The sequence below is a fragment of the Epinephelus lanceolatus genome, chromosome 19 (genome assembly GCF_041903045.1).
Source record: "Epinephelus lanceolatus isolate andai-2023 chromosome 19, ASM4190304v1, whole genome shotgun sequence".
Classification (NCBI taxonomy): Eukaryota; Metazoa; Chordata; class Actinopteri; order Perciformes; family Serranidae; genus Epinephelus; species Epinephelus lanceolatus.
The window spans coordinates 30,390,360-30,411,938 of NC_135752.1; the positions used below are offsets into that span (position 1 = coordinate 30,390,360).

At 42.5% G+C, this 21,579-nt stretch overlaps 1 protein-coding gene across 7 annotated transcripts in view; it reads right to left on the reverse strand.

Moving 5' to 3' along the window:
* Positions 1-6,782: 6,782 nt before the first annotated feature.
* The window catches only part of grin1a (glutamate receptor, ionotropic, N-methyl D-aspartate 1a), a 45,530-nt gene continuing 30,733 nt past the window's right edge, over positions 6,783-21,579 (reverse strand). For 2 of the 7 annotated variants that reach the window (XM_078162225.1, XM_078162224.1), the window contains 9 exons: positions 21,037-21,185; positions 20,737-20,894; positions 20,011-20,172; positions 19,587-19,696; positions 19,065-19,210; positions 18,717-18,767; positions 13,084-13,110; positions 12,204-12,314; positions 6,783-8,798 (listed from right to left, as the gene is read on the reverse strand). In XM_078162225.1, coding sequence (XP_078018351.1) covers positions 8,730-8,798; positions 12,204-12,314; positions 13,084-13,110; positions 18,717-18,767; positions 19,065-19,210; positions 19,587-19,696; positions 20,011-20,172; positions 20,737-20,894; positions 21,037-21,185 — 983 coding nt within the window. In that variant the 3' untranslated portion in view covers positions 6,783-8,729. The remainder of the gene's footprint in view (positions 8,799-12,203; positions 12,315-13,083; positions 13,111-18,716; positions 18,768-19,064; positions 19,211-19,586; positions 19,697-20,010; positions 20,173-20,736; positions 20,895-21,036; positions 21,186-21,579) is intronic. The other 5 variants (XM_033647014.2, XM_033647020.2, XM_033647019.2 and 2 more) reach the window with 3 other exon arrangements.

Genomic DNA, 21,579 nt, shown 5'->3' on the forward strand with positions numbered 1-21,579 from the left:
TGAACACGGAGTACACGGACATACACGGAGGCAGAGCTCATTGAAATTGAAGAGCGGATGAGGAGAGAGAGGGAGCAGCAACAGGCAGAGGAACATGTCCGAATCCAGCTGAAGGTAAACACAGACGTTCATTTCTCCTTTCCGTTATGTTGTTGAATAATTATACTAACAATCCGAGCCTATCTGTGTGAAAAAAATGCACTTTTAGTGGATGTATTTTGACGTTGTTTGACGCTGTCTGAGTGCCCTGTTGTTTAACATATAGCGCACGCTCACGGGCTGCAGGCAGGTCAGCCCTAGCTTCGTACTGGAGAAATGTCAAATACTGAACATCCTATCACTCATTTAGACAAAAGTAGATCACAAAATAGGGCCCAGGTTGAAAAAAACATTAGTTTTCTTCAACTAGTTAACTAGTGAAGGCAAAAATGTGCACTGGTGGATCAAGTTGGATTGTTGTTGAACCTTACTGGGTTAACTAATGAGGCTCAAATGTCTCTCAGTGCAACTAGTGTTACCACCAGTGGCGTAAGGAAGTCAGGATGGGCCCCAGTGCACACTATAGTGCATGCATTGTCTTGACACAAAAGCCTGCTTCCGTTTAACACTTTCGGTATGGTACCTTTGGAACCAAAAGTAACCCTTCAGACATGGTACCTAGACCCTAGCATTTGCACCACAAACAGTACTCTTAAATGTGGGCAGGGTTATTGTCTAAAAAAACTCTCCATGGTATCAGTGGTTACATGAGCCTCAAAACCAGCCACAACTCAGCTCTGAGCAGAATGACCGTCCTCTATTGACCAATCAACAGACTGCAGTGTTCACAGCTCCACCTTTTAGTACCAGATCTGTGTGCTAGGTACCCCAACAGAGGGGGGACCAAAAATGGGGACGGTACAGAACGGTTCCATTGGTACCATCCACAACTTTTCAGTTGAAACAGAAATAAAAGCATACCGAACTGAATTTAACTGTACCGTACTGCTCGGTGGAAACAGGGCTAAATAGTTGACTTGTAAGGTCAAAACGACCTCAAATGGTGTCACTAGTGGAAAATTTTGGTCCTTAGTAACTAACTAGTATATATTTTGAGCCTCACTAGTTAACTTGTAAGGTAAAACGACACTCCAGGTAGTGTCACCATAGTTAACTAGCTCAGTAAACTGACGTCTGATATCAAGGATATCGAATAATGCTTAAGGAGCTTGCCATACTGTACAGCTTAATTACTGCCTCACGTCCAACAACTGAACTTCAGGTGGTGATAGGTGATAGATTTGCCTAACACCTGTTGAATCAACAGGCATGTGGATATTTGACAACTTTCCATCGTTGGCTTTCCCATGTCGTTCACAATCACAATGAACAAGCAGCAGGCAGTAAAAGTGGGCCTGTCTATGTGTGAAGTCCACGCTGACTGCAGAGCAGAGAGGAGGAAGAGAAGAGCAAAAAGCAAGCCCACATCGTATCGGCCTATCTGTTTCATAAAACAACTCAAGATCAATTTACTATTGACCTGGAGCTTGGAGTTTCTTCAGTTGTCATGGAGCTGCAGTTGTCCAGACTTGACGTCTCATCTTTCTGGGCACTTTTACGACTTCATGTCCTGAAAGTGAGTTGAGCTTGTTTCATCAAATTTTCAAGAGTGAACGGTCAAGTTCTATTTTTAAAGGGGTACTCCACTTTAGTACTGCACTTCAATGGCATTGGGATAACTACAGGAGGTAGATTTTAAAAGGAATCAAAGCAGCAGAGACTAAAATATTCTGACTTTTAGTCTCCAGTAACCCTGAAACCCATCTTCTGATCTTCCATAAATATGGACGCCCACAGCAAACTGATGTTTTTCTGTCAGGTTAATGAGCTTCATAAGCATCTGCAGAAAACCTACATGTTACAGTTCAAACAACAACACGTTCTCACTCCAACCTCGTCACATATTGACATTTGGTCATGGAATTTCCACGTCCACATTAAAAAGGTACCCTGGGTGTGTTGGTTGTTGATGTTCTTGGACACTGTGTCAAGTTCTGCCTGTTACATGCACTTCCGTTTTCACAGGAAATTTACTGTTTACATACAGTCTCTTTCAAAATAAACCCACCACGTTGGTACACGACTGCAAATTGATGTTTTTTTTCCCTTCAACAACAAAAATATGTGGTTAGGTTTAGGAAAAAAGCACAGGGTTTGGCTTTAGAATCTTAGTGGACGTGAACACTACTCTCTCGGGTAAAAGCTGGTGTGTGTTGGACCCATTCACTACCCCTCCCAGCTACCCCACTCTGACTTTCGCCACCCTAACTTTCGTCCTTGTCCCGTAGTGTTTCCCTCTGACGCCGCTGGATGCCCTTAAACTACAACGGCAACTGGCCACGTATCATGCCGACGTTAAAGGATGCCTTTTTTGGTTTCTAGCGAGTCGTTGCCCATGCGCCAGATTTCAATGCCTTTGGAGTGAGACTGGGCTCCAAACAACACAAATATGGCATAAAACACTAAATAAAGTATGGTTCACCATGAAGTTGTGAAGACAGGTTTGTCCATGTCAGTGAAATCAGGCTTGGTGGATCTTGCCTGAGCTTGTGACTCGGAATTCCGACTTTTTTTTTCTGAATTCTGAGTACAGTGGATTGTAGGGTAAAGGCCAAGCTCTAAAAACTCCAAACCCCACATTTCCCATAATGCACTTAATAGCAGTTTTCATTAAAGCCATCTTTCAAATGCCACAACTCCAGGTTGCGACACACGCTCTCTAATGTAGGCCATATAGAGATGGTTGCAGCAAAGTTGGAACCTACTGGTTGCATACATCAGCTTGGTACACATGGGTACCCCTTTTTTTGCAAAGGAGAGTCAAAGATCCTATAGTGTTGATGCAATTTGACAGTGTTGACCTAACAAGACGGCATCCCCTTCCCACACGCCATGACGTACCTTCACATTCTCTATACTCTTGTCTGTTTTCCTGAGAGAGATGAATTCTTTTAAGGTCTAAAATGCTCTCATTTTATGTTATCAGACGCTGTTATTATGCAAAATCTATAATTTGTGTGGAAAACAAGGCAAATTAGTCTTTGTAATTGAAACTTCTGCTATCACACTCTGTCCTTCTAGAGAAGGGGTTCATCCCAGTACAATTCGGTTGTTATCCGCAGAACCAATCAGCTCTCAGAGTCACATTAATCTCTTTGACAGAGTGTGATGGAGTGCCAGCTGTGATCAGGGCAGAAGGTCAGTGGACTAGAACTAATGTCTCACCTGACAATATCCTATGACCCATCTCTGCCTCTACAAGGTCTGTCATTAATTAACAATGACAGCCGTGATTTAATTAATGATGACATTCATAATTTAATTAAAGATTCTACTGACTGTGACCAAGACTCTGTTGTTTCTGTCGGGTACCCAGGATTATATCAAGTACTGAAAGATTATTAACTTTTACATACAAGGGCTGTTTAAAATACAGGTTTTTTTATCAGCTTAAACAGATATATATCCATTTTAGGTCGACAAATGCCAGCAACTCTTATTTTGTCTACAGAGGTTTAGAGGGAAAACCCTTGATTTAATCGTAGCCTCCTTGTCAGTTTGTTTTTAGATACCATGGTGTGATATATGGAAGGAACATTAACCAATAAAACCAGATGTCTCCATTAACAAGAGGGTGCTTTCACACCTGCCCTGTTTGGTTTGGGTCACTCGAACTCAAGTGGAGTTCGTTTGGGCAGCTGTGAACACAGCCCCAAACAACCAGACTGAGACCCTCTTGAACGGGTCGGTTACAAACAAACTCTGGAGCAGTTTCATTGTGGCGAGAAAGTGTTCCGACCTCGATCTGAACCAACTGCAGTCACACTAGACATTGTTTGGGTTAAATAAACATGAGTGTGTTACAGTGCTAACTTCAAGATGCTAGTATTCATACAGTGACAGTGGGTGCGTTCGTAAATCCAATCTGTCGCTCTACACTGAAATTAGAGGGCCATTGTTTGAAAAAACAGAGCGTTCTATTCCTACATGAATGAATGAACCATTGAGTTAATCACTCATTCACTTCGCACTCTGCTGCTCCGAGAGTGTGGTGTTTTGAATAACTGAACACGACATTCCAACAATGCTACAAGTTTACGAATGGTCCAGTTTGTGTTATTGTGCGCCCCAGTACTCGAAGTGAGTATTTTCGAATGCACCCAATGTTAAGCATGAAATGTTTACCATGTTCCGAAAACGCATACAGTGCACTAAATATCCAATATAAGCACGATTGTTCAGCATGCTTAGTGTACATAATTCTTGAGCCTTCTAACTGATTGGGGACACGTAACCATGGTAACTCATGCCAACTTCAGCTGTACGGGTAATTTAAAAATAATTTAAACCTGGGCTATTCTATGCCTAGCAAAGACACTTCTTATATACTTACGCTTAAAGCATTATTGACGTTACAGAGCTGTTCTTGGACGCTGTCTGTTACGGACATCCTCTACTGCGTTGAATTGTAGGATATTTATACTGGTGTAATGCCCAGTGTTTGCATACTGTAATATTTCACGGAAATAGTAGCCTATGCATTTCACATACTATTGGTTTCATACTGTGGTTTTGGATATACTATAAAGAAATGTCATGTTTTAGTCTATGAAATAGCACATTAGTGAGGAATACTGGACACAGCTTTAGTTTGGCTGTAACCACTTATCCTGTTGGGGGTCATGGGGGTGCTGGAGCCTATCCCAGCTGACACTGAGTGAGAGACAGGGTTCACCCTGGACAGGTCGCCAGACTATCACAGGGCTGACACGTAGAGACAGACAACCATTCACACTCATATTCACACCTACAACCAAGTAAGAATCACCAATTAACCTGCATGTCTTTGGACTGTGGGAGGAAGCTGGAGTACCTGGAGAAAACCCACAATGACACAGGGAGAACATGCAAACTCCTCACAGAAGGGCTCCCCCACCCTGGGTTCAAACCAGGAACCCTCTTGCTGTGAGGTAACAATGCTAACCACTGCACCACCATACTGGCAATGTAATGAAATTTCATGAATGCTAATGCATCCTCTGGGGCCCATGAATGACTTCACAAGATTCCACTGCAAAGGACATAATATTAATTTATACTGTAAATAAACCTGGTTCTTCAACTGCATGTTTATTTTATAATGCATTAGATTTGTTTCTTCTAGTCTAAAAAGATGCATTGTTTTGTCCTCCTACAGAGCAACAAAATCATCCCATTGGGGTCATGTTACTGTCTGCTCACTTTGTTTAAGCTGTATTTGGTGTCCAACAACTCCTCAGGGGAATATCTGACTCTTGCTCAACTAGATTCACCAGCAATTCGGTTTGGCTCTCTGCTGCTTCCTGCTGGGCAGGTCACAGACACTCGGCTTGTCTCAGCTTGTTTGCAGGAAGTCGCTGCCTATAGTTTTACAGAATATGAAGGGTTGGTAAGAGCAGTAGGATTCAACCATACAGTCTTAAGGCAGACCAAAGAGTCAAGTTATCACAGTATCCAAATGTTCTACAGTTTCTTTGATATATCCACTTTCATTCTTTTCTGAACAGTATGTGCTCACATCCTTTAATTTGTGACTGTGAAGCCCCTTCAAACTCAGTTGGACTCATAGTTGGACTGCTATATTACAAAAATGTTACGTACTTACTACTATAATTCGTGTTGGAATAATAAATCAGATAGTCCATTAGTCAATTGGAAGAAAATTAATTTCAAACCAATTTGATAAACAATTTCAAGTAATTTATCTTGCAAAAATCCCAAATATTTGCTGCTCTGTTTTGTTTATGTCTTGTAAATTAATTATCTTTTGTTGTTGGACTGCTGGTTGGACAAAAAAAGCTATTTGAGGACAACACCTTGGGCGCTGGGAAATAGTGACATTTCTCATTATTTCCCCACATTTGGGACTGTAAAATTAACCAAAGCTGTAGCCATGGAGTCAACATGTCAACAACCAGTCCTGAAACACAGCCCGTAATGAGGGCCAATCCACCCTGCCCAACCTGTGAAACATAAGCAATAATCAATGACCCAAACCAGCAAACCAGAGCTAAAAGTTTCTGGCAATGACCATCGCTCATACTGACCTACTTGTTGTTGGCTATACTGTGTGCCATTTCCTGTAATAGCACAAACGTGTCATCTGTTTTAAAAAACGTACAAAGGTAGGAAGACAGCAAGTACTCATCCATCTTTTAAGTGGCCACGTGTTAAGTATGATCACAAGCGCACAGCTGACAGGTACATGACATTTCAGAAGTGCATAGTCAACTTTAACATTACATTCATATGGGAAGCAAACACTGGCCACCTGGGTGAAAGTTGGTGACTGTTGGAAACATCCACCACTCCCCACCGCCCAAATTGGATTTTTCGCCCCCTTAACTATGTTGTTGTTTGGCTGCGTTACCTCCTGACACCTCCCTACGCCACTGGGTGCTGTCTGTGTGAAATGCGGACATGAAAGTATGGCTTTTGACGAATAAGTCACTGCCCGAGCGCTAGTATTTGATGAACGGGTTGTGTATGCAGATATAAGTGATGAGTTATATGGTAAGGAAACACGACAATTCTTATTTTCAGGTGATTATAAACTTATGAATATATAGTCGTGAATATCATATACCATTTCTGCCGATAGATGCCCCTAAATCCTACACACTGGACCTTTAACAGATAAAACGATAATGTACGTAACTGTTGTTGCAGGCCTAAAAACAATAAAATCACTGGGATGGTTGGACTTGGCAATGCAAGTATATTTTATTTACAGTTGTATAAACAAGATGGTTCAATGCAAGATCTTTACTGGAAAAGGTAAGAAAAACAAGTGATTCCTCCCTTAAGGGGTTGTGTGTTTGTGTGTGTGTGTGTGTGTGTGTGTGTGTGTGTTGATGCATGCCTGTGTATCACAACTGTTATGTGTGTGCGTGTGTAACTAGACATTCTCAGCAGCAGTCGTAACACAAGCAGTACAATCTCCTCAACCCTATCTACACTGAACCAGACTCTATTTACAGTCCATTCAACTTAAGTGCTCGGTGCAGAGCTCAGCTGACTGTACACGGCAACAGCACGCATCCAAAAACAAACTCAAGCACTGATAGTAACACATAAGCATGCATAGGCCAGAATGAGAATGTGATCAGAAGCAAACTCTCAGTTCAAGGTCAGAAACCAAATTGTGTCGTTACTGATCTTACAGCTGTTTTTCTAAGAGTAAAAAGAAAAAGAGGTTTGTGAAATTAAAACATGTCAGAGTGGAGAATGTGTTTGGCTGATGTTACAGTGGTAAATCCACATCTTTATTTTACAGTTTGGGAGACGCCTCAGCATAAAGTGCTAAGCAGTGCCAGAGACCGGGCAGGATAGTGATAGTCTTTTCAACAAACAGCAGTGGTTTCTCAGCTCCAGAAAATGGGAAACGGCCTGTTTTTGCATCTAACCAAGATCTGCAAAGAAGCTCGCAAGCTGAGCCACGCTTTCAATCCACTCGGGTTTCTTTCGTGCAAAAGTTCTCCGGCTCTGCGCCAGGAGGAGGTTTTGCACGAAGGGCCGAGTGCTGGTTGGGTGAAAAACCTGGCCCTTTGATGCAACCCCTCGGAGACTGGAAATGAGAAAGACTGCTGCGGCAGGAGAGAGGAAGAGAGAGGGTGTCCCCAAAAGCAACATGGCTCCCGGATGAGTGTTTGGACATAAAAACACCAGCCTTACTCAACTGTTTCATCAGATTGCAAATGAATCTGCAAGTTCATACGTTCACCTGCTTAATCTTGCTATAAATAGTATAAAGCATCACAGCTTATCTTTAAGAGTTCTCACTAGAAATGAAAATAAAAACATGCAATTGGCAGATTAGTACAAAATTAAAGGGGAAAAAGATATGATTTTAAACTACAGAATAGAATCTGATCTTCAAAATAGTAGTTTCATCATTCATATACATAAAGCTCTTATTCATATACAAGCACACACATGCTTCTATCATCTTCTCTGGTAGACAAGATCCTCATTGTTAGTGCCATTATTAGTGCTTCTCAATTAAAGAAATGTCTTTGAAAAACCTTTAAAGTGTCAATAAAAACACAGGTAGGTAGTTCCTATTAAAAAATACTTGATATCCATTGAAGCTTACAGTACGTCTTGTATTGCAGTATATGTTGTTCAGAAAACTAGATATTACTATGGTATCTAAGCCCTAATTGGAAGTGATATGTTGAGTACAGTACTTGCACCGAAACTTGGTTAATCCATAAACCTAACCTAAACTCAACCTGGCTTTCTAAACTTATACAGGAAATTTGAAAGTACATCAAACATTAAGTAAATTTCTGTGAGTAAAAGGACAAAAACAAGGTTAAATAAGTTTGCTAATAATATACAGAAGGAAAAGATCATATATGTGAGTCAGATGGGGTCTAATGTGCATGCTCAGGGAACATCTAACGTCAGGTAATCCTGACTTTTTAAAAAAAGGTGCAAGTTCAGTGTTTTCAGACACTTCTTCAGCAAGCGGTTTCCTCAAAAGCTCCGTCGACAGGCGGTGAAATGAAAGCTTCGGCTTCGAGCGGCGAAGGGAACGAGGAGATGGGCTCTCCCTCCCTGTCGCCTCCACTTCTTCCTCCTCTCCTTTTTCTTCCTCGTCTCGCTTCCTCTCTCCCTGGGGAGCGAACCTCGGTGTCTCCCTCTCTTTACACCACGGTGCTGACAGACGGGTCAGACAAGTTGAGCTGGCCCGTGATGTCAGTGGGTGGGTACTGCTGCAGAGATGAAGAGAAATGGGGGGGGAAGGAGGAAGGGAGACAGTCATTTCTTGACAAAAGCAGCATTTGGCAGCTTCTGCAACACTGCTTATCTAAGCATTCATCTCTGATTTGAGGAACACCTGTGCTTCATTTCTGCAGAAATCCAGAAGCAGAAGGGTTCTCTAACCCCTCTCAGGCAAACTCAGTGTCACAGTTTGTGTTGAATCTCTTAAGTTTGGGATTTTTGTAAAGCAGTTGTGCCTGAGATGGGCTAGTTGGGAGCAGATGTAAGGTCCTGAGTCTAGACAACAGCACATTTGAATCATTTTTCTTTTATCCTTTTGACGTGGGTGATAATTTGCTGCCATGGGTGAAACAGACAGCTCATTTATCTCCCCACAGTCATTTGTACGCATGCAGACAGGCGGCTTCTCTAATTTTAGCAGCTCGGGAGGAGGAGAGGATGGATTTTAGGCTGATTTCAAAGTGCTGTTGTGCCGGACTCTTACGTCCAGTCCCTGCTTCACTGTGCTTCTTTTAAAGCAGAGTGCATTGAATTATAGGCGTCTACAGTGCTGAGAGGGGAAACGAGATCCCGATTCCATGCAGGTGCTTAGTTTCTATGGCAACAGGGATTTTGCCTTTGACTGAGTCTTTTGAGTGTGTGTGGTCTGACAGCAGTAAGCCATATTTTTCGACAATGCTGAGGCTGCTTTTTTCTGCTAATGAGCAGAAATACCTGATGAAACAATAACTGGTTAAACATTGTGAATAGAGGCGATTGCAGTCACAAATAGAGCCGCTAACATGCTGTTCTTTTGTGGATTAGCTTCATGTTTTGGAACACAGTGAGACTGGGTGGGGTCAAAAACTCATCTGCATTATGTTCATTATAGTTGAAGTGATTTCCAACGTGCCAATCATCATCCTGACTCACAGCACTATGACGGGAAAACCTGTTTCATAACATCCAATGTGCAAGAAAACATCTTTTGTTTGTGCATGAAAATGCAGTACAAGTGAATATTGCAGAACCAAAACACTGAAGAGTCTTGCCTCAGTGTTCCTGTACTTTTTTTGTCTTTCTCAATTAAGCAAGATCTCAGGATTTTTAAATGCCTCTCGTTTTAAGCTGATAGAGCCAATACATTCAAGCATATGAGCTTCAGAAGCTGTTATGATGCAACTAACATGCTGACAGATGGGGCAACATCCAGACTGAAGAGCCAAATGTCACATTGTTTTGGAATAAACGGGAGTCAGAGTGGATGTCCCTCATCTCCTTGACCCGCAAGTTGCATCATCATATGGCTTACAGCCCCCACTTGGGTCTCCTCATGTCTTGTACCTTGAGGGCCTGCTAACAGCGCGCCCTACTGGGGTCAAGTGGACCAGCAAAAGAGAGACACCTCACTGACATCACAACCACAGTTAATGGTTATAAAGCTGCTATTTAAACATGGTGATTCTTCTTTATATATATATATATATATATATGGCTACAAAGATTATTTATGCTACTGTTACTACAGCTATGACAGTTACAGTCATTGGCATGCTTGCAGAGGGAGAGAGGAGCAGTGTGGCATGTGGGTGAGGGACACTGACACTCAAGTCCATTGATATCCATTAATATAAAAGAAGAACATTTATATAAAATCAAAATAATGGTCAAAGACTGGGGATGGGAAATCTTTCAATTGGAGCATCTTTTTTTTCATTACACTACATCCTGTTTTAGTTTCCACTTTTTATCCAGACATTTTGTTTTTTCACAGCTGGGGCTCCCAAAACCAGCATCCGAACCCTCACACAGACATATTAACAATGGCGATCCCTCTCTTCTTCTCTTCAAACGAGACCAACTCTATTGAGAAACCTCCAGGGGAGAGTAAAGGTGGTTTGGTTCAATGCAGAAACATCCATAAAAAAAAAGACAGTTAACATAAGAGAAAGAGAAAAAGACAGGAGATCAAATAAAAACATACAATAAAGTTTTTCTTTCCTTTGTGACCCGTTAGCTTAGCTGCCATAGGCTACATCTCCCCTGGGAAACACATTCAAAACACAATGTTGGTACAGAAGCCTTGCCATGAAGGTGTCTGTGCTATCTCCAGAGATTTTTTTTTTTCTCTGTCGTTCTCTTTTTAGAGTCTCATGCCAGATTTGGTCAGCGACCAGCTATGTGTGTAGCAGAGCAGCTGGGCACAAATGACCGCGGGTCACTGGTTTGTCAGAGCACTCCAAGCTTGTGGAGCACAATCTCCCAACCGCAACGAGCAGGACTTTTTCAACTGAACTGTGAAGGAATGGAGAAAACCTGACACTCTCATTGTGCTGCAACAAAAGGAGTCAAGCAAAGACATGGAGGCGGAGGATTTAGAATAAGAAGAATGGCTTGTATTTGTAACACAGTGAGAGTCTAAGGCTTCACAGAGTTTTGTAGTTCGTCAAAACAATAATTAAAACATAAAAGAAGACCGGCACCACCACCTGAAAATATACCCTGAAAGAAGCATGCACAGTTCAGACCACAAGGACACTGAAAAATAAACAAGAATTATGACAAAGAAAATATGACAAAGCAAAAAGTAAATTGATTAATAGAAATCCATGAGTGTAATCCTGAAATAGACATGTTGATAAATAAGATAACACATTAGTTTTCTTCCCAGGAGGACCGGCCATCACGACTACCTTGGAAATGGATTTTTTTTGGAAAAAAAAATGACAAAACACCAGCGCATGCTTTTCAAACCAAAAGCAAACCAACAACCCAAACAGAGGAAGTGCGGGCGGGATTGGTGCAAAGAAACGATGGATATACAAAGGATCAAGCAGTCAAAATGACAGGACACAAACACACATATATCTTGTATGCTTTAAGTACAGTACACACACACCACAACGCCACCATAACAGGACACAATCGCCAGAACCCACGTCCAAACCAGAGGCAGGGAGGAAGAGCAGCCCAAGACAGAACACCACTGGCAGACTGCTTGCTTTTGTCGCCCCCCTCCTCCAGAAGAACACGCCACTAATCCCGTCAAAACCCCCAAAAAATCCTTGGGACGCCCCCCTTGACAAATTCAGAGCCCAGCTCCTGGCCTGGCCTGACCTGAGTTCCTGCACTGATGCCCTCCAGCCTGTAGAGGATCTACAGATGCTAAATGGTGATGGCTGATCGATGGTGAACGGACAGACACGTGGCAGAGGCCGCGGAGCCGTGTGGAAATGGGTGAGTGGAACATGAGAGTCTCTCGAGGTCGGATATGGACATGTAGGCAGAGAGGACAGAGGAGGAGAAAGGAGAGGGGTGAAAGTAGAGACAGGAAGAGGAAGAGGAGGCGGAGGAGGAGGAGAAGAGGAAAGAGAGGGAAGAATAAACGGGAAGATGTTGCTTCTTTGTCTCCTTACCGTGTCTTTGGAGGACCTACGTCTCTTGATGCTGGAGGCCAGGGTGGTACTGATGGACCTAAAAGAGGCTTTCTTTTTGGGGTCGGGCTCTGCTCTACCACTTTTCCTATCCTAAAATGAATATATGTAGAAACATTATTCATGTCCTCTGGCTGGGGTGATAACCGTGGTTTCAGTCTCACCCATTCTCTCTCCCCAACCCCACCACCCCCAACCCATTACCTTATTTTATATTGTCTAAATAGAGGGAGGGTCCTTGTGAGAAAGACTACAGCATTTGGAAATGTAAAATGCGCAAAGAGGGAGAAAGAAAGGGATAAAGCCTGTTAGATGTGAGAGTGGAAGTAGTCTTTCCAGTCTGATATGAGGGCATTTGTCTACATTTTATGCGACATTATCACAGTGGGACTGCACAAGATGGCGCGGTAGTCCTCTAGAAATGTGCTGACACATTCACTCGACCCCTAGGAATGCATTGGAATGAGTGATGACTAGTAAAGATGTCAGTGGGTGTGATACCTAAGTTACACGACTAAATAATCTGCCTGTATGCTGAACACCAAGTTGCAACTTCCTCGTCTCGACACACAAGCGTTCTTAAATTTATGGATCAGCTAAATATGACTTAAAAATATATCTAGAATCTCTGCGCTCGGTTCTGACCGAGGCGCAGAGATCCGGAAAACATTTAGAAATGCCGTCCTGTCGAAAAAGAAATAAAAAAAGAAGCAGTTTTAACCATAACCTTATAAAATGGCGTGCCAATTTGGTGCCCTCCCCTCCCTCATACCATCAGAGTGCCCCACAGCTACTCTCAGCACAATAACTGGGTGTTTGTGTGCAACAAAAAAAAAAAAAACTCATATTAAGGTATTCTTACATCCTGAGTCTCTAGAGAGGAAGAGGGCTGCATAGGGGGAGAAAAGAAAAATAAAATAAATTTCCATCCACTTGATCGTTATTACTTTAAAGAAGATCCTTAAGCAAAAGCCAAGGGAAACCAAAGAGGGCGGATAATTGAAAAGAAAAGGAAAGACTAGCAAAGCAAACATCCACATCCAAAGCCAGGCAGGTATAAAAGTCAAGAAGCTACAGTGTCGAATGCCACTAAGATGCATATCAAAGAGGGAAAACAACAGCGACAAAAGTCAGTAATTTAAGCCCATTTAAAGTCATTATACCTTAAAGTGGTATAATGGAAATTCACCCCACACACCAGGGAATGAGATGAGTATGAGATGGAGTGCGTTAAAAATTCTAATTCTATTCTTCATCTAAGTTAAAGTGCAAAAGAAAGAGAAAAGATTTGCTACTCTGTTCGCTTGATTTCATAAAGATCTGAGCAGATGGAGGCTAAAGGATGCTACTTCTAAAAAAAGAAAGCATTCTAAGATGGATGTTAGGAAAGTAAAAGTGGAGGATGAGCGAGGAGTTGCAGGGAGGGAGGCCCTGTAGCCGGGCGGGGCAGTGTGGTGTGAATTTCAACATGCCAAAACGTTTTATGGATGGAGAGAGGGGTAAAAGGGGAAAACATAGAATAAGTAAACACAAAACAAATAGCATGACAAATCAATCCTGGCCAGCACTGGCCCCCGCAGTACATCCTTTTTCATCAGGTCACATGACTAGGCACTTTTTTGGGCACATTTGTATCACCCATCACCCCGCCAACCAGCACTTTGTCTCTCAACACCCTAATGATATGATATCAGGTGGCGAGCAGGCGTTAGCTGGCGTGGAGGATAGATGAGAGCTGGCAGAGGAGTGATTGGTGCACGACCTCACTCCCGTTTTAGTGCAGGAATAAATAAAATGCTTCTCCTGTTGGAAGATGACATCTCATGTTAGTAAATGGAGGAAGTCAGCCCGTGTAACTAACTGTAAGCGTCTTGGTTTCGGGGAAAATCAATGCCCAAGTGACGTCACTTTTTCTTCTTTTAAATCTTTACTTTCCCCCATTTCTTACACGTGTGAGGCTGCAGGAGTGCAGTCTAGCCTCTCTGAGCCCTGATGAGGTGCTGCGTGTGCACAGCCCCGGCCATGCACGGCATGCTGGACCATCAGATGAAGCGTGGCATGGGACTCGCACAGTGTACAGCAGCCACCTGTTTCTTTGTCGGAAACAGGAGCGAGCCGCTGCAGTGCATCATCGTCATACACCATAATCATCATCATCATTATCATCATCAACATCATCATCAACAACATCATAATCATCATCAAGCTATAGGGTTTGTGACATTTTGTTTTCAACCCAGCTGACACCAGTTTTACTTTTGTTCAGACAGTGCACTTCTGAGTAACATCTGTTTCAAAGGGAACAGCCAGTCATGTAGCCTCTCAGTGATGTAGTGGTCATCCAAACGTTCGGTACAAATGATCACGCTGAAACAAATCAGTAACATATACAGTATAGCTACATAAATCTGTATGATGTAAATTCATAGAACACATTATAGTTTGTAGCATTAAGACCAAGTTGCAAAACAAGTACATGAAAATATAAAATATACGAAGCCTGTGAAGTTCATACCAGAGTCTGATATATGTTATTCACCAATATTAGCAGATATACTCGCATCACCATCAGTGTTGAGAGGTTGTCTCTCAGTGGACACAACTGCATTCAATTCAGACATGAGCCATGTTGGAAACTTTGCAGAAATGGTTGTGAAACCCAGTGAGATTGTTGTCATGACTTTTAAACCTTCCATAACCTTTTTTTGCTACTTTAGAGCAGGAGAAACAAGCTGTGAACACAAAACTGACACACGTTTTAATTTTAAAAAGGCAAACTTAATTACACATCAGATACTGAGCATCATTTGTGTTCATTTGGAGTCACGTTTCTATCCAGCTCTTCAACATAATTTTATTCTTTTAGCTCTGGTTTGGTCTTCACCAACTCCTGAGAAAAAAATCTGTGTCTTTAGCTGCTAAATGCTTCACTTTGTTCACCTGCTAGTCACTAACTGTGTCCATCTATTGTCTGTGCTGAAATCTATGGAAGCTCATTTCTGCCAGTGTAATTAAAATAAAAAGACAAAATACAAAATAAAAGAGGCTTTTTTTCCCCCAAGATAATGAATTAGTATTTCAAATTAATGAGAAACATGTCTCAAAATAATTTGGAACTTTCTCGAAATTATGAGTTAGCATCTCACAGTAATGAGAAAAACTCAAAATAATGAGAATCTTAAAATAATGAGAAACTTTCTCAAAATAATTAAAATCTCAAAATGATGAGAACCTGAAAATAATGTGAAACCTTCTCAAAAATAATGAGAATCTTAAAATAATGAGAAACTTTCACAAAATAATGAGAATCTTAAAATAATGAGAAACTTTCTCAAAATAATGAAAATCTCAAAATGATGAGAATTTCAAAATAATGAGAAACTTTCTCAAAAATAATGAGAATCTTAAAATAATGAGAAACTTTCTCAAAAATAAAGACAATCTTAAAATGAAAAACTTTCTCAAAAATAACGAGAATCTCAAAATAATGAGAAACTTTCTCAAAAATAATGAGAATCTTAAAATAATGAGAAACTTTCTCAAAAATAATGAGAATCTTAAAATAATAAGAAGCTTTCTCAAAATAATGAAAAACTCAAAATAATGAGTATCTCAAAAATAATGAGACTAAAAAAAGTGAGTATCTCAAAATAGTGAGAAACTTTCTAAAAAAAATGAGTATCTCAAAATAATGAGAAACTTTCTTACAATAACGAGAAGCTTTCTCAAAATAATGAGTATCTCTAAATAATAAGGAAACTTTCTAAAATAATGAGTATCACAAAATAATTAGAACATTTCTAGAAAATACGGAGTATCACAAAATAATGAGAACATTTCTAATAAAAATAATGAGTTTCTCAAAATAAGTTTTTCAAAAAAAATTACTTAAACTAAAAACAGGAACTTTTTCGAAATAATGATTTAGTATCTCAAAAAAACTTTTGAAAAATAATGACTTGCTCATCTCAAAATAATTAGAACTTTTTAAAAAATAATGAGTTAGTTTTTTCGAATAAAGACAAACTCTCTCAAAATGAGAGAAACTTTCTCAAAAGAATGACTTAGTTATTTCAAAATAGTGACAAATGATACCAATACATTATTTTGACATACTAACACATTGTTTTGAGAAAATTTTGATTGATACAGGATCTTTTGTTATTTATTTATTTATTTTCAGAAATGGGCTTCCATAGAAACAAATGGCAGCTGTGGACAAAAACGACGCTATGGAGCAATGAGAGTGAATCAGAACAGTAAATCTGTGGGCTGTCTTCAGTATCCTCCATTATTACATAAAAGAGACAAAATCTTGTGCAAAATTTGTGAAGCTACACAGCAGATATGATACCTACGTACTTTGTATAATGTATATTATAAATTTAGATCATAAAGATTTACATCAGCTTCAAAAAGGCTGCTAAATTCTCTTACCATAAGAAAAATAAGCACTAATTGAGATTAAGTAGGTCTACCCCCACTACATCTCTGTGGCTACAGCTTCCTGAAGATGGAATATCTTACAATGCATGCACCTTTATTTATTTGTAAAGCCTTGTGGGAAGGGGGTAATGATCGGTGGTGTGGTAGATAATGAACTTAAATTTGGGTTTTTTCAAGCATTAACACACGTAGAGGGTGAGGGATGTAGTACATAAACAGATTTAGTCAGAAGTGCACGTTCTCTCAGATTACATCTCTGTGTTTGAAGGTATGTGGGTGCACAGCACTGCACAGTGCTTGGCTTAATACACCGACCTGAGGCAGTTTAAGCACATCATTACATACACACACATACAAGCAGTCAAAAATGATGCCAACAATGGGACTCCAGGTCTCAGTGCTTGCTGTACTAAGGAAGGAGGAGGCCACATAAACTGTGATCTTAGGTTTTCCATCGTGATGAGCTTGTGTCCTACATAACCAACTTGTCATTTTCAATTTGTGAAAATCAGATCACGGTGAGTAATCTAATCAGTGCACCCAAACAGTATGAATAATACGCTGAATAATATTCACGCAGAACCGAACAGATTGCATTAGCTCAACTTGACTTCGCAGGCTCCCTCTGTGATTCTTGCATGAGACCCCATTACGGCGGTTATATTTAGGGCGGTGAAGATTGTGTGTGTCCGTTATTTTAGCTCAAGGGCTTGCAGTAACAGCCGATGAGCAAGATGAGCATGCATGAGCCTTCTCTGTTCAGTGGTGCAGAGAAATCAACGTGACCATCGCTGACATGGATCGGAAACTCGCTAGTCTACGGGCAGTTTAGTGTGTCCCTCTCCTTTCTCAGTGATGCCCCCCCCCGCTCCCCTCCCAGCATGCATTTGCCTGCTGTATGCGCCTAGAGAACGCACATCCATATGAGGACACTCACGACAGTTACATACAGTAGTCAGGTCAATGGCAGACACTCTCAGAAGGACACTGATTTGCTGGCAGGCACTTGTGATGTCATACTGTACCTTCCTCCAGCCCTGCCAAACACTGAGCTTTGGTTCAAGCTTTACAGAGGCAGGCTGTGTCACACACTCACAGTGTGACTGGCCATTAAATGTGTGACCCCTGCACCTCCGAGCTATCCAATCAGGGAGTGAAACCATTAGGAGTGAAGAAAGGGAGGGGGGTGTGGATGGAGGAGCGCAACGCCTCACAGCCACATTTGATTGCATTGGAAAACAGGAGCAAATCATGTTCTTCATCGGCTGAGTGGAGGACCTTACTGCTTCATTGTAGCTTAAAGGGTTAGTCCACTCAAATTCCAAAAAAGAACAATCTCATTTACTCTTCATAGTATCTTACCATGCAGATATCTTTAAATCACAGTTCTATTCACCCCCATTTTACTGGTTTGGTGGCAGAAGCCTAACCCATACAACCAATCCACATGGCTAGATACCACTTGGGCAAGGAGGACATTCTATTTTTGAAATTTGGGTGAGCTGACCCTTCAAATTGGCGCCTGCGTCTGCTTGCATTGCGTTGCATGAAGCCCCTGGCATGCAAGGTAAGTTTAACTCATATTCAATGAACACTGCAGTGGATAAGGAGACATACTGTACACTGTAGCATTTACTGTTTTGCACCGTCACTGCGGTGTGATCGTGCCAGGGCATTGATTTTAATCTTTATGCTCTATTTGCATTGTTAGCTCCTAGCTGCTGTGAGTATGGCCTTCCAAATGAATGGAAATCAATGATGACGCGATCAAAGTGCATCAACCGCACAGTAATCACTGTTATTGTTGCTCTTTATGTGTCTGGACATTTGCTTCCTTTTGTTCCATGTCCACCTCATCTGACCTTATGAGCTGTATAAGCGCCACAGCAGTAGCTTAGAAAATACTAAGTCATGCCATGGACATGGGAGGTGAAGTTTTAATTTGGATGTCCATCATGTTAGAGGGTGACAGGGCTTTTTATCTTACTGTTACTCTAACAGCGAGAGGTGGCATGGGGGTGGAAATGGCTCTGCTAGTTAGTTACATACTAATGAGGGGGTCCCGGCCACCGCTTGGCTTCCAGAGGCCTCCTTACTGTCCTGCAGGCACACACAAGAGACACGGGCGCCGTTGGCCTCTGTGAACTGTTTTAGGATCGACACGGTGGCCGCTGAGGATGCCTTGCAGTGCATGAAGGCATCAGAGATCACAGTTTCTCATACGGTGATCTGGCAGTCTGACCACCACTGGTGTACAAAATCAAAAGCTCCTAAAAAAAAAAAAGGCTGAAAGACCAGAAATCAACCCCCGTGAGGAGGGGCCTCTGTTGGCCCTCTTGCACCCCAGTCTCAGCCTTTCCACCTTGGGTTTAAACGAGCAGAGGGGATCAATCCTACCTGCAGGTTCTTCCTCCAAACATTGACCGCCGCAAAGGCCAGCTGCATCTGCTTCCTGCGGGCGTCTTTATGGCGCTTATAGGCGATTTCAATGAAGATTAGGAAGATCCCTGCCGCAATACCACCAGCCACCAGCATGAACACTCCTGTTAGCGAAGGGGCAGATAAGCAGAAACAGAGCAGAGGTAGAGATTGTGAGCTGCTGGTCTACAAACCCGCCGCTCCCACTGTGCATGAAAGCATGGTGTGCCCGTCATGCTCAGCGGTCGCCCCTCTTTTTTTCAACCAGCTCCTACTGTCGAAGGCAGCTGCAACCCACACACTATTAATCGAGAACCACAACTGCACAACGCCACAGCACAAGATACTATACGGCACACTTCCACAGAGCACCCACGCCGACACTAAAACAACGATTTTTTTTTTTTTAAAGGTATTGGACAAAAAAGGGCTACAGTACCTTACCACTGCAGTTTTTGTCCAATCACTTTTAAGGCTTTCTCTACGCCTTAAGGACCATACCTGCCATGTTTTCAAAGGTGAGTGTGGCTGGGGCATTGCTCCTTGAGTCACACTCCTGGTATCTCACCCAGGTTTTATCTAGGTCTTCCATGAAGCCGTTCTCATGAGAACTGCAGGGGGTTGGGGGTGGTGGGGAGAGAGGTGACAAAGTTAATACACGCCGCAAAAGGCGGGATATCCGAGCCGCTCACTCCCAGATAGCAACACAAATGACATAGAGACAGCAGGACAGGTGTACTGACAGACAGACAATAACTAGACAGAGACAAACAGACAGAGAGGGCAGGAGAGGGGAGATACAGAGAGAGCTGCGACATAAGGCGATGTATTGGATGGCTATAAGTGGTCAGTACGTGACCATGAAATCATATTGATAAGAAACGAAAGAAGTCATACGAGTAATGCAGCTTCGGCTGGGACAGACCTGAGAATGGCCAGGGACACATTCTGTTTCCAGGGGCTGTCCTTGCGCATGCCTATGCCAAAGCCCGAACGGAAAAACAGCTCTCCCGTGGTCACCAGGTCGCACTTCTGCGAGGCTTCAAACTCCAGCACCGCAGAGTCCCAGATGAAAGCATGCAGCTTGCTGTGGGGGAGGGGGAGGGAGGAGGAGCAGGAGGGAGGAGGAGGAGGGGAAGGAGGGGGTTACGGTGCAACAGTACAATGATTTACATACACATTTACGGCTCCCACCCCTCTCTCTCTCGCACACCAGATCGTGTGTGTCATTCAGCGTTTACCAGCAATCTCTACCGCTGCTTATGGCCCAAATGAAATCCAATGCCAGATGGGTGAGGGCGCGTCCCCCATTGGATTCCCCCCATCTCAAAGATGTTCGTCTCGGTACAACCTGAAAAAGGGTGCTCTTCGACTCAATGTTAGCTTAACCTCACACTGGTCCCAGTGCTGTTGACACACTTGCTTCTGTCCCTGACGTCTGCCTCAGCTGGGCGATGGGCCCGGATCAGAGGGAACGCCGCAGTAAGTCCTGCCGCTTCCGCTTGGTCCAGAGGTCCATGTAAAACCACCACACCACCCCACCCCTCCCTCCACCCCCTGGGCTGACTGCACTGACCCTGGCCTGTGTGTCTTATAGGTCGAGCAGCCGGCCGACACGTGCTCTGGTCGGCCCGGCCTGGCCGAGACTCACTTGTCACGCACGGCCTGGATAGCCTCGGCGGCACTCTCATAGTTGTGCTTCTCCATGTGGCGGTACATGGTGCTAAGCTCCACCTGCCGCCGGAAGTAGATGTCCACGGAGCTTTGCTTCACCGTGGCGTAGATGAACTTGTCCGATGGGTTTCTCAGCTGCATGAAGAGACAAGGGGAGACACACACAGTCGAGTGAGGACTACTAATTTATGTATAACTTGGATCATTTTTGATCTTTCATAGATAGATAAAAATGCTGTTGACAGCAACATTGGTTGTAGTATCATTCAGTACTCACCCGTGGATCATTGATGCCGGTGATGCGCTCCTCAGGCCGGTCCAACACCAGGAAGGCAGCCAGGTTGGCAGTATAGGAAGCCACAATGATCATGGCAAATCCAGCCCACACCATACCCAGGATTCTCGCTGAGAAGCTGCGCGGTGCACCTGTGTGATGAGATCAAGATCCAACCTTTCAGCTCAGTAATTTTCTAATTGGATTAGTCATGTAAAGTAGTGAGTAGTTCTTTTTCTGTTAAGTAACAACTCGACCACTCAGCACTAATAAGCCTTCAAAATGCTACTTCTGTTACCGCCGGTACGACTGCTACTACTTTAAATACTAATACCAGTAAAATCATAATAAAACCCTCACCTTTTATATTAAAAATTGCATAACGTTTGCAAAGAAATAAAAATAAAGCTCACTAAAAATACCAGACATGAGAAGGGAAACTGGAAGAGGAATGATCAAGCAAAGGCAACAGGTGCAAACGTCGCTGTCGTTCTTTACAAAATGTGATTTAAAAGGAATTAATTTGTCATCCTCTAAGAAAAACAT